At 40.4% G+C, this 13,620-nt stretch overlaps 2 protein-coding genes across 3 annotated transcripts; both read right to left on the bottom strand.

The window, feature by feature from the left end:
• Nucleotides 1-323: 323 nt before the first annotated feature.
• On the bottom strand, nucleotides 324-7,223 carry zmat1 (zinc finger matrin-type 1). Of its 2 annotated transcripts, none has more exons than XM_079341736.1 (7): nucleotides 7,060-7,223; nucleotides 4,867-4,997; nucleotides 4,687-4,770; nucleotides 4,208-4,343; nucleotides 3,784-4,059; nucleotides 2,675-2,765; nucleotides 324-2,484 (listed from the first exon to the last, which is right to left on the bottom strand). In XM_079341736.1, the coding sequence occupies exons 1-7, from the start codon at nucleotides 7,196-7,198 to the stop codon at nucleotides 1,506-1,508; spliced, it is 1,836 nt and encodes a 611-aa protein (XP_079197862.1). In that variant the 5' UTR covers nucleotides 7,199-7,223; the 3' UTR covers nucleotides 324-1,505. The 2 variants fall into 2 exon arrangements, with proteins under 2 accessions (XP_079197862.1, XP_079197861.1); XM_079341735.1 differs by having other exon boundaries at nucleotides 4,208-4,347; nucleotides 4,688-4,770.
• A 3,698-nt stretch (nucleotides 7,224-10,921) lies between these two features.
• gnrh2 (gonadotropin-releasing hormone 2) lies at nucleotides 10,922-12,287 on the bottom strand. Its single transcript, XM_079341596.1, has 4 exons — nucleotides 12,174-12,287; nucleotides 11,468-11,613; nucleotides 11,301-11,384; nucleotides 10,922-11,127 (listed from the first exon to the last, which is right to left on the bottom strand). The coding sequence occupies exons 2-4, from the start codon at nucleotides 11,600-11,602 to the stop codon at nucleotides 11,089-11,091; spliced, it is 258 nt and encodes an 85-aa protein (XP_079197722.1). The 5' UTR covers nucleotides 11,603-11,613; nucleotides 12,174-12,287; the 3' UTR covers nucleotides 10,922-11,088.
• Nucleotides 12,288-13,620: the final 1,333 nt, after the last annotated feature.

Raw genomic sequence — 13,620 nt, 5'->3', positions numbered from 1 at the left:
AATAGACATTTGGCTTGCCAGTACTGTTGCCCAGTACTGCTTATGGTTGATTTGTGATGGGTTTCTGTAAACAACATACATAGGACTGGCTCTAATCTTAACCAATACTGTCATGATAGCTTTTATTTGGCTTTGGCAAAATACAAAAAATGGATTAATAGAAGACTGACTTGGGCTATTTCATCATTTTTTTGTCAATAGTGTGAACATACAAGTTTTCTTATCGTAAAACAAACAAATTCAAAAGTTTGTTTATATAATGTCCTTTTAAAACATTATAAAGAAATAGGTTATGAATAATAGAATGGACATTTGTCCAGGTATAAGGGATGTAGGCTGTATTTATGTTTTTGCTGGTTTAATGAAAATAGTAAACCTTTCTAACAGCTTTCTAACAAGGCTTATTCTTTAACAAAGCACATTATCATAATTCATAACCTAAGCCACACATATAATAGAAGTCTGTTAGCACTTGCATTTCAAAGAAAAACAAACGCAAACATGTTTGTTTAAAGGAATTCTTATTAATGCTGTGGCAAAGAGATCTCAGAGAGGCTTACTTTTTTACTCATGAGAGCGACTGAACACAGCTACACTGTTCAACGTACATTCTTGTGAGTCAACAAGGGGGATAGAAATCATAAGAGCTAAAACACAGTTACTTCAACACTGCAGCCACATTTGAATCCATGCATCTGAACATAAATTATAAAGTCTGTAAAGAGCCGTCCTCAATTCAACTTCTGCACCTGTCTGACCCCAAACATGTTATGAGCTGGTTGGTTGTGCACATCCAAAACAAAAAGAAGATGCACAGTAAAATAGGACAACGTTTTAGCACTCTCCATTTCTTAGCAAAAAAAAAAAAAAAAAAGTGTCAGAAAGTGTCGTGTTGTTATCGTTTCATAACATCGCATGTGAAAACACTCTTTAAAGCAGCCCCCCTGACTGAAAGTACATAACTTTAAAACCAAATGACTAAGCCTCTACCATCTATTGGCTTTTATTTACTCTCCACAGGCTCTGAGTGAAGCTAAACACCGCCTTCCACAGGCTGTAAAAGGGATTACAACTAATCTATTGCGTCCCTTCCTGGAGGAAATAACAAAATAAAACATCATTTAACTGTGATGTGTTTAGAGGTCAAGAAAAGATCTTGATCGTTTCAAGTGTTATGGAAGACAATGTGCCAAGAAATTAAATTAAATATTACACATGATTAAGTGTCACAGTGAAAATATTCCTATATAGATGTGGACATTTGTGAGAACCGACTTAAAAAATATCTAAATAATGATTCATACATTCATTAGAAACACAAAGTGACTAAGCATAGCTAGCCAGCTAGCGATCTACTGAGGACACTTGTGTGCTGCCAGCTCTAATGGAAACTGAATTGTTAATTGTTATAAAGATTACTGTACAGTTTAAGGAGATTTTTTTTTGTCACACAATTTGAACTCTGTTTTGCCTAAATGTCATCTGTCAAACTTGGTCTTTTGAGTTTAACAGCCAAGAATAGAGTCATCCCACAGCTTCTCATCCTCTGTCCTGCTGTCTACTTTCTCCTTTGTTTTCTTCTTCTCTTTCCTGTATTTGGGTTTGGCTTGCTCGAACTGTCCACCATCCCCTTCCTCAACATTCATATGCACTTCCCCTTCGTTTCCATTGTAATTCACGTCTTCTGGCATTAATTTGTCCATCACCATGCCCCCTTCCTCCCCCTCTTTAACATTCTCCTCCGGGGATTTCTTTTCTTGTCTTCCCCGCTTGCCAGAACCTTTCATTTTTCTTTTTCTTCTCTCTTCCTTTACATCTCCAGATTCCCTTCTTTTCCTCTCCACCGACTCCTTACCTTTATCCTTCCTCCGTCGTTTTCTCATCTTTTCTGCTCTGTCTGAGTCCTTGTCCAGTGCCCTTCTGTCCCTCTCCCTCCTGGAATTTCTCATCCTCCTCTTTTCCCTGTGCTTGTATTCACTGTCATCACTGTCACTTGTACTGCTACTATCAGAGGAGGAATATGAGGAGGAGTATGATGAAGAGCTGTCATACGAGGAAGAACTTGAATGCTTTCTGTGCCTCCTCCTTTTAATTGGCATACTAGAGATCAGTGCAGAGCCTGTGCCTGGGAAAACCGGAGGAGGGCCGTTGTAGTGCCAGCCATCAGAAGGCCAGAAAGAGCCTTGATATGGAGGACGCCTCCTTTCACCTGGATTATAGCAACCTAAACGGGAGTGATGAGGGTTAGAGCTGGGGGGAGGGTTTGGAAATGACTTGTCCACTTCTGAGATATCTCCCTTGTTGAATACTTGATCGTGTTCGTCTTCCTCGTCCTCCTGTCGTTTGTCAGCTGTTGTGAGGACTTCACTGTTCTTTGGGGTGATTCCACGAGCCCTCTGAACCTGTATGTAATCGGAGAGTTCATCGGCAAATGTGCTGTAGGCTTTTTGTTGGGAACTGCAAAGGTCAACAACCTTCTTCTCCCTGTAGAGCAGAAATAAAAATGAGTCATAATTACTGATTCATCTGATTTGGATAAAGCTGAACTGAGCTTTATTTGTGCTGAAGTTCAACAAAGTCCAGTGCAGTGTAAAACCATGAACTTTTGAGAGCAGTATCATCAATATCACAAAGACTGAGTCTTGACCCGTTCTAAACAAATGATCGATCTTACTTAGTCTGGTGCTTGTTTCCCTGCATATGGGCCTGGTACATCTCCACAGAGTTAAACTGCAGACTACACATGGAACACATCAGGGGGTTTTCTGAGGACAATAGAAAGTGGAAGAGACAGTGAAGTGGGTACAAACAGCACAGGACCAACAATTCAAAGCACTCACATCTATTTCTTTCTCTATTGTAGTGGTTCGAACTCATGTCAACAATATTAGTGCCTTCAGGTTTTTGTTTTGTTTTTTTACATTTGGGGGATCTCATCCAAGTATTTCAACCAAGCACTTCTACACAACCTGGAACTGTAGATAAAAAAGAAAACCTGAAGTTGACGTTTGAAGAATAAACTATAAACAGACACTAACTGAAACTTTACAACGTCCTTATTAAACAAATCCTGTGGATGTCTCTCACGCCACACCTCACATGCTCACTTAATGGACAGCTAACAACAGTAAACTACCCCGCAAGGCAACAGTTAGCAAAATCAATCGTGTCATGTGAAATCATGTGTGGAAGATATCTGCATAATAACAGATGTGAAAAAACCAATAAATGTACAAAATTCTCATGAAAAACACACAAATATATTTTTTATATGACTGTGTCATAATTGACAATAATTCTGATACAGTGTCAATGTCTTGTGTACTTTTAATAATTTACAAGTTCATTGTGTCAGGTGGGACATAAAGCTGTCTCTTTGCACCTTCTACATTTGCTTTCTCATTCTCGGTCTATTGTCAGGAGGTTTTAAAGCGAACACCTACCTTCTATTCTCTTACCTTCATGCTACCTCTGGTGAGATGAAATCCTTCTTGTCTGACAGGACTGCCGTTTCAAAATGATTTTGAATTGCCTTGATCTCGTGTGTAAGTATGCGTTTTTCAGACAGCTTTAACTGGTTTCCTTTTGTTGCCTCGTCGTAGTTCTGACAACACTATCTGCGTCCAAAGAACAAATGTTCCTCGAGAAAAGATGTGTTTTTAATGAGTTTTGCCTCCTAACATATTTGTTATGTCTAACTGTGCATTTCCTGTATTTCTTCCGCTGGGTCGCGTGTCTTATGTGTTATACTGATTTTTGCTTTGGGGCAGAATCCTGTTTTACCTTGTTGGACATCGTCTCCGAGATCTTGGAGCAGCTCCTGTCGGGCCTGCCTCCTCTGGTGTTTGCGTCCATTGTAGTGCTGTAAAGCCATCTGAGGATTGTTGAAGGAAGCAGCACACAGGGCACAGTGCTTGTTAGGGTCCTTCAGGTTAACCTCTTTGCTGGGTGTCGCTGTGCCGACTGTGGGGTCCAGGAGAGGCTCCGTGTTGTTATTTCCTACTGATTTCTGCTCAGCATTATCAGAGTCCTGTGTCGCACTCGACTCTGTGTACCTGTCTAAGAAAGCATTAAGACTTAAACAATTAAAGTTCATTCATGTTTGAATGTTTAAACCTCATCACATCAGTTTCATCAACAACTTAAAGTTACATGTGCAGATCTTCAATTCACATCTGTACATTACTTTTCCTTTACACAGTTTTACCTTTCGGCTGAAGTCCTTTTTTCCCCAGATTTTTGGAGTGGACTTTTCCTTCATAGTGGGATCTAGCCACCACAGGGGAACTGAACACCATGTTACACAGCTCACAGAAACGGTCCTTATCAGTAGTCATGGTCTGCTGCAAAGACAAAAACAAAACCTTTTGAGAAAGATTCCTATATTTCCTTGCGTCAATATTTACTCTGAAAAAGGCATCCCAAGTTCTCCCACTGCTTGTATGAAATTCAGACAGTTGCATCCATTCACTACACTCCCCCAGTTCTTAGGAGGGGTTCCATCTGTGCATCGCTCTTCATATCATATTCTTTTGATAAAGACTTTGCTGGGGCATTAAAGCGAGGTCCCTTATACTTCTTATTATAAGAGGCTTTCACTGCTCTTGGTGATGTTTGTCTTTAAGACATTGCAGATTAAAAATGCAAAAGAGTGCAAAAGAGTAGAATTTCTAAAGTAGTGCTGACCCGGGATGTTGAGGGGTGTCTGCGCATCTTCTCGGCTCTCTTGGCCTGCAGGTACACCCGCAGTTTCTGAGAATGTTTCTTTCCCTGCAGTTGGAGGATAAAGGATAAGATTTGGTTAAAAAAACACATCATGAAGATGTGGAACACTTTCAGGATTAGGGCCTCAACAGCAGCACACACCTCATAATGGGACAGCCTCTGGGATTCAAAGAGCAGCACAGCCTCACACACATGGCAGTAGTCATCAGTGAGAAGACCCTTCAATAGCTCCTCGTCCCTCCTGCCTCCTGAGTCGCTTGATAAACAGTCACCTGAACATTACACACAAAGAGTTTAGTGGGAAATTAGTTTGGTAAGTTCAAACTCAAACACATTAAAAATGATCTCACCACACTGATTTAAAAATACTTTTGTTGACAGTAATTTGGAAACATATTCTCTCAAGTAATAAAAAAAAAAGATTGAGCTTCAGACATATTTCACGTTTCATCATCTTATAAACAATGTCATCAAGTATTGGACAATTAATACCTGAAGCTCAACATCAGATATATATTTTCAAAAAATATAATTTCTTGTAGAAAAAAAGAAGAAATCAGTTTATGCAAAAATCGACTACTGAACAATGCCCTTTATCTGAATGTGATTCAAGTCCTCTGTGACAGTCAAATCATTTCTTCTTTTGCAGGTTAAGCAAATCTTAACAGTGAGGAAAAAGTTATTACCGCCCCCAAGCAAAACATGTTGAAAATACAATGTACTGCAACGCAGAAGCCAATCTTATGGGGATCACTGATTTATTTATTCCCACTCAGCGTTTACCTCTTAAAGATTGATTCAATAAACCTTTATTGTATGACGCCAAACATTAACTCAGGATACTTTAGAGAGCAGGTAAAAGACCCTTCTCTTAACATAAAATCCTGGTTTCAGGTTATTTCCAGTCTGATGTATATTCTTTTAATAAATTCATGCAATGATTAGATTATTAGGAAGAATGATTCACTTTGTCCTGATAGTTATTAATAAAGTACACCACGTGCTGTTCTTTTTATTTGAAACATTATCTTTTAGGACACCCAACAGTTTTAACTTTCTGCATGACAAGTATTCAGAACAGCTCAACTCTTTGGGCTTGTTTCGGTCTTTCTTTAGATTAGTTCTATAGAATTTCTTGATCACTTTGTTTCATTGGAGGAACTGCGTTGGCATGCGATGAAAACAATTAAAACATCATTAAACAGGAATGAGAAAACTGAGAAGAATATAAATGTTTGTTTGCATCCTTGCAGAGGATAACATATTAGTCATTTAGTTTGATAAGATTAGAAAACAACTTTTAAAAAATGATTTTAAATTGTTTGCCAAACTTTTTGGGGGTAAAACATATTTCAAAGTCTCATCTGCAAAGATGACCTTTTCTTTGAAGTACGCAGAATGATTGCAAAATCTTTTTAAGATAAAATGTCTCAGATGAATCAACATCTTTTATTAAAGGCCATCAGCTAAAAAACTTAAGTTTGTGACATGACACAAACAGGCAATAAACACTGTTCATAAAATAAGGCATTTCTAATTGTGTCTGTGTAAAGCCAGACCTGCAGGTCAAATAATTACTACCATGGACTCATAAATTATAACCATGTTGACAAAAAGCACCCACAACACATCCACTAATTATTATACTTACCAAATGATAATCTCAGTAGTTAACAGGACAGATTTGACTCCTTCCTACATGTTTTAAAAGGTATTATTTCATATTCACAATCTGTAAGGGTCATGACACTCGGTTTATTTGAGGATTTATTTTGAGTGAAACTCAAAACTAATTTTACAAAAGGCTACTCTACTTCCACTAAATCTTTTTGTTCCTGAAGCTTTATGTTTAGTGTCACTGGACTGCAGTAAAGTCTGAGGCTAACATTTATTACTTATAATAAATTCAAATTAATGTTCACAGTTTGTTTGGTGTAATTGTTCCTAAGCCAGAGTTACATTAACTAGGATCTATTTTATCTAATGTGGTTGATTAAAGGGGTCAGCAGGCAGATCCAAGGTTTGGGGGGGTTCGAGGATCCGGCTCTGACCTCTGCCGGACCTGGGATACGAGTCACCCGTTTACTCTGGATGATAGGAAGCTGGATAAGGGGGTTTCAGTAAACGACACATTTGGCGAGTCGGGCCGCAAATTACACCGACATATAAAGGCCATCTTCAAACGTGACATGTAAGAAACTCGACATTAGCATATTTAGCTAAGAAGTTAGCTTGCTCACTGTGAGCGGGCTAGCCCGTTAGCCAAAAAGCTAACGTGGGTTTGGTAGGAAGGACACAAAACGAACAATGTTTCACGTTTTAGACAAAACTCACCTTCAACCTGGGCACTACCTAATTTAATGTTTATTACTTTGTCAGCATCTGTCACAGAAGCCACATTAGGGGCACTAATAGTTTTATTTTGGGCGTCTGACTCCGCTAGCAGCGAAGTACAGACACTTTTGACGTCCATATTTCCCTATCTGTTTGGAGCATGCGTCATGACGTCAGTGCATGACGTTAGTGTGTTTATAACCTGAGAAGAGGTAGTCCCAGCAGACATTTACATTATTCGTCCGTTTTATGTAGTACAAAATAGTCTTAACATTAACATTTTAAGTTGTTTAATTATTGCCTAAAGCTTAAGGCTGTACATGTGATTCAATTAATCTATAATTTCCATTGGAAGGAATATACCAGAAATATGCATGGTGGAAGCAAAATATACCAAAAAAAAGGCAATGATCATTGTTGCGATTATTGCACTTGGTTGAGATTATTATTGCACATACGAGTAAAAAGTGTCCATGTGTTATTGCACAGTGAGGGTAGAAGGAAAGAAGGAAAGAAAGAAGGATGCTCCAACTCCTACCCCTCTGTCCCGTGTGCTCTAGTCCTCCTCCCCCCCAAGTGAGGAGTTGTAGAGCGTGATGGCATGATGGACAAAGGAGTTTTTGAGTCTGTTGGTTCTGCACTTGGGAAGGAGCAGTCTCTCACTGAAACGGCTCCTCTGGTTGCTGATGACAGTGTGCAGAGGGTGGCTGGCATTGTCCATAATATCCAGCAGTTTGTCCAGTGTCCTCTTCTCTGCCACCGTCACCAGAGAGTCCAGCTTCATGCCGACCACAGAGCCGGCCCGCCTGATCAGTTTGTCCAGTCTGGATGTGTGCTGTTTGGATATGCTGCCCCCCCAGCATACCACGGTGTAAAAAAGCATGCTGGAAACCACGGACTGGTAAAACATCCCCAGCAACTTGCTGCAGATGTTAAAGGACCGCAGTCTCCTTAGGAAGTACATCCTGCTTTGTGTCTTCCCGTACAGGTGATTGGTGTGTGTTGTCCAGTCCAGTTTATTGTCTAGACACAGCCCGAGGTATTTGTAGGAGTCCACGGCCTCCACTTCAGCTCCCTCTAACAGAAGAGGTTGCATCCTCTGTCTGGACCTCCCGAAGTCAATGACCAGCTCCTTGGTCTTATAGGTGTTGAGCTGTAGCTGGTTCGTGTGGCACCATGCAGCAAAGTCCCCCACCAGTGTCCGGTACTCCTCCTCCCTGGCATCCCTGATACACCCGACAATGGCTGTGTCGTCAGCGTACTTCTGTATGTGACACAGCTCGGAGTTGTAGCAGAAGTCCGAGGTGTACAGGGTGAAGAGAACAGGGGCCAGCACTGTGCCCTGGGGGGCTCCAGTGCTGCTGACCACAGTGTCAGACGTGATGTCCATCAGCCTGACGTACTGAGGCCTGCCCGTGAGGTAGTCCGAGATCCAGTTCACTAGGTGGGGGTCCACTCCCATCCCGCTCAGTTTGTCCCGGAGCAGGGGTGGCTGGATAGTGTTGAAAGCACTGGAGAAGTCCAAGAAGAGGATCCTCACAGTGTCGCTTCCCTTATACAGATGGGAGTGGGCTCGATGTAGCAGGTACAGGATGGCATCCTCCACACCAACACCTGGCTGGTACGCGAACTGCAGGCAGTCCTGGGCGTGTTGTACCTGGGGTCTAAGTAGGCTGAGGAGGAGTCGCTCCAGCGTCTTCATTAGGTGTGAAGTGAGTGCCACCGGTCGGAAGTCATTCAGCTCGCTGGGCCGGTTCTTCTTTGGAACCGGAACGATGCATGATGTCTTCCATAGGGTGGGCACTCTCCCTAGCTACAGGCTAAGGTTGAAGAGCCGTTGTAGTGGTTCCCCCAGTTCATCAGCGCAGGTCTTCAGTAGCCTTGGACACACTTTGTCCGGACCTGCTGCTTTCCTGGGTTGGAGCTTCCTCAGCTGTCCTTTGACCTGGTCTGTGGTAAGATGGGGCGGAGATTGTGTTGAGGAGGGGGGTGTTGTGGATCCCGGGGGGAGGTGTGCAGAGGGAAGGAGGAGAGATGGCTGTGGTGAGGGTGGGAGAGGGGGGGGCAGGGGCTGGTCGAACCGGTTGAAGAAGTCGTTCAGTTCGTTTGCCCTCTCCATTGTTCCCCCTGCAGCCCTGGTCTTTGTGTTGTGACCTGTAATGGTCCTCACACCTTCCCAGACCTCCCTCATGTTATTTTCCCTCAGCTTTTGTTCCACCTTTCTCCTGTAGGTGTCCTTTGCTTCCCTCACACAGCACTTGACCTCCTGCTGTGCTGCCTTCATGGCCTCCCTGTCTCTGCTCCTGAAGGCAGCCTTCTTTTTGTTAAGGACAGCCTTAACGTCCCGCGTTACCCATGGCTTGTTATTAGGGAAACAGCGTACAGTCTTAACAGGAGCGACCACGTCGACGCAGAAGTTCAAGTAATCCGTCACACAGTGTGTCATCCCCTCTATATCCTCACCATGCGGATCCATCAGCACCTCAGATATTCTGGATGAAAAACTAAAAATAAACAGAAATATTTTGATTCACTACAAGTGGGTCTTCTTTTGACATATAAATTAACAAACAAACTAACAAAAAATAAATATGCCTACTTGGGCTGATACTCTTAATTTAAAGTGGATTTAATTTAAATTGTGTCATTTTGTTTTAATAGTCGAACATCCCAGTGAGCATATGTTTTCAAATCAGGGTTCACCCTCCCTTAAATCCTCTGTATTGAGTTGAATTAAATAAATCTCCAAGCTAACATTTTTATCTGAGATCTTAAAAAAATTTGTTCTCTCAGCTGATTTCTTAACATATATTTATGAATATACGATTTTTGAAAAGGTTCAATTTGCAGCTTATCTCTGTACTGTACAGTGGACAAAATGTCCAATGTACACTGTTGGCATCAGTGGCCTATTTGCATTTCATATCTGTCTAACAGGTCAAGAGCTCTCCCCTAAGGTGCTCTATAATGTTTGCAAAGAGGCCCAACCTAGCTGTCGTTTTTGACTCTGACCTTTTGATATCAAGATGACCTGTAGGACTTCTTTACTTAACTTAAAAACAATGGCATTCCTATGTCCTGCAGACATATTTCTTCCAGACTTTACAATTGTAATGCACTTTATTCTCACATGAGCCAGTAGACTGTAATTTCATCAAAATGCGGTGACCAGGCTCTTAACGCATAGCAAGATCAGTGACCACGTTACATTTGTCTTTGCTTCCCCTCCCCCTTATGAGTTTAAGAATTGCTTTTAAGATCTCATTGCTCAATTTTAAACCTTTAAATGGCTTTAAAAAGTTTAACCTTTCTTTGTGTTATGTTAACACCCTGTGAGCTTGAGATCCTCCATCAGAGCCTTACAAGCCATTCCTTAATCTCAACTGAGGGGACCAAGCCGAGTGTCAGTTTGGGCGACACAGCTGTGAAACTCCCTGCCTGAAGATCTCAGGCAACCTAACTCTGTCTCCTCTTTTAAATCTCTCCTTAAAAATCACTTTTATTAGCATTTTTTCTTAATGGATATTAGAGTCTTACCTTATTTGCTGTATTCAGTTGTTATATTTTTGGTCTCTTTGTGTATTTGTTTTTACTTTATCTTGTTTTAAAAAAAACATGTTGTAAATATGTCAATGAAGTCATTATTATGTTGTTATTTTTGTTGTTGTAGTTATCATGCCTATTCATAGTAGTGGACCCTCAGTGAAAACTGCAAAAAGAATTTCAACTGTTAGCCTTTTCATAGTATCATATTTTGCAACAAATCTAAAAATAATAATACACAACACATACTGCCACAGACAGTTTTACACCAATTAGGCTACATGAAAAAAAAGGTGATATCAAAATAGATATTTTATTGTTGGACATTATGGTTTAACAAGTATACTTCATGTAATGCTTGAAAAAAAAAAGTGATAGTCAACAAATTGACAACACACTAAAACAAAATTCAGTAGTTTATCATCATGACAAGGACACTGAAGAAGAACGTCCCTGGGTAGAAAAACATTAAAGGGTTCAAAGCCGTCACTTCTTCTTCTGGAGCTCTCTGGCTAAAGCGTCCAGCTGCAAAGAAAGAGGATAAAAAAAAAAAACCTCAGACACACTACACTCAATCAACTTTATATAGAGCTATTACATTTTAATTGTTATGCACAGTAATTATTTTGCAGACAATGTCGAATACAGTACAACATGTAACTATGCAACATTTTATATGGTAGCATGAATTAATTTACAAAAATGTTTCTCAGAATACTCCTCCTCTGAGGTCTTAAGTAGCTGCATTCTCCTGCCTCGCACAGCTTGATCTCCTCTGAAATCTGAAAAACACGACAATTCAGATTCTGAGCATTAAATAACAGAAAAAAATGTATCTTGAACACATACAAACAATGATGCAAACCTCTGATGTGCTGAAAGAATCCAGGTCCCTTTTGCCTCCAGGGTACCAACCATGGGACCAGTGCTGGGCATTGGACAGCTGAGCCCCCACACATAGAAGCAGTCCAAGCAGCAAGACCAGCCGAGACGCACACATGGTATTCTCACCTGAAGGCAAAAGTTGACACTCAATTAGCTCTGACTAAAATCAACGTAAATATTGAATCATTTAATATTTCACTAAGAAAACCTCATGTTAAAGCATTCAAATGTTAGTTGAAGTTGTTTAAAGTGACAGTCTTTGGGCTGAATCTAAAAAAAACATCCTTTACTTTGCTAAGTAGAAAAACAATACAGACATGGAGGGCATGGTGTGTAACTTCTTTCAATATAAAGATAAATGCTAGCACAGAGCATCTATTTGCATTTTTTCTCCTCCTTAAAATTGTCTTTGCTATACAAATTTTAAATACTTCCTCACTAAACCATCCATACATAAAAATATCAAATGATGATATAATAAAGACAGAAACAAACAAAGTACTCAGAATAAGCAATCACACCTTTGTCAGTTTTAACTCAACGATTAAAATAAAATAAAAAATAAATAAATAGAAAAAATAAAATTTAGCCCTTGAAATCTAAAATTCTCACATAAATATTTATGCTAATAAAATAGACAGCACAGTAAAGAGTAATATGGAGTTTTATTAAGATAGAGGTCTTACCTTTGTCTCAACTCTTTATTACTGTCGTTGACTCTCTGCCCCGTCAGAAGCTCACCCTTCTTGCTTTTCTGTTGGTCAGTTTATGAATTCAACTCCCAGTTTCTCAAGTGTAATACAGTTGAGATTCTCTTCAGCCTCCTCTGACTCCTCCTTTTATATACCACTCTAAAAGGCCCCCTTCCCAAGAAACATTTCCATTAATGTCCCCTTATTGCCCCACCCATCACTGACCCTTTTGGTCCTTCTGTTCCCTGTGGTCAAATGAGGGGTCTCTGGGGACAAGAGATCCTGAAGACATGGACAATTCCAATTATCACCTGCAAACACAGCTGACATATCTGGAAAGCTCAACTGCTCATCGCATCACCCAAATCCACATTTAAACAAAGCTTCTCTGTCTGAATGACAGCTCATGAATGAATCATTCAATTAATAGATTGATGATGAACACTGACTTTTGTGTCGTACATTGTAGGACACTCAAAGGAATGGAATGTAAAATATCTACCTCTTATTATCCAAAGTGCAGCAGAGTGTAATTTAAACATAACTCGTGAGGATCTTAAAAAAGAAGCTGTAAATGTGTACATGACTTGACGGCTCTGGTTTATTTAGTCTGGGTCTGGATATTAAATGTATGGCTAATAGGTTTATTATATTTTAGATCAAACAGTGGGTGGTTTCCATTTCCTCTTTTTGCTCCTGTTGTGACCATATCGACCCTCCACGAACTCCCGACCCAGGTGACCCTTTGGTCAGAGGAAACACAGGGTCAGCCAGTGACGAGCGGAACAAACACGATGGATTCCTACCCAGGCCATTGACAACATCCCTCTCAATTAAGGGAGGACAGGTATTACCTTTCCAGAGGTTTAAATTCAGAACCAGATCTCATCAGGAGGTGACTGAATGTTATGTTGACTCAGTTGGGTGCTGTGACGCATGAATGTTGGGCATAGAGGATTGGCTATAAAGATGACTGCAAGAAGTGTCACTGATCAAACAGGATTCGCTCCCTGACTCATTGATGTATATGAAGAACAAGCAAATCTATGTAAAACAAACAGAAGTTTTACAATTACTGATAGCTGGCTTTGTTGTTGTCATAATTAGGGCTGGTACACATTTAAAAGATGAAAAATCCTAAAATCATGTAAACTAAGTCTTTCCAGTCCTATTAGGGGGAAGTGATTTGATTGATTGATTCATCCCACACCTTACCATTGACTCATGATAGAGGTTTGCAGTTGGGGGCAGCCTTCCAGGCGACTCCTAATGTGCGGTGTCAATTAGGCTAATCATTCACATAATACTCATGAATGCCCCCCCCCTGTTTCTACCTCGTTCTTAAAGCAACACAGTGGAACAACTCTTCATCTTTGATGGAAAAGGTTTACAATCTTTATTTGTATAGCGCCATTTCATAAAGTAAGATGTACAAACAACA

This window comes from Symphodus melops (assembly GCF_947650265.1).
Source record: "Symphodus melops genome assembly, chromosome: 4".
NCBI lineage: Eukaryota > Metazoa > Chordata > Actinopteri > Labriformes > Labridae > Symphodus > Symphodus melops.
The sequence above is the reverse complement of the archived record's forward strand: the minus strand, read 5'-3'. Positions and strand labels throughout refer to the sequence as shown.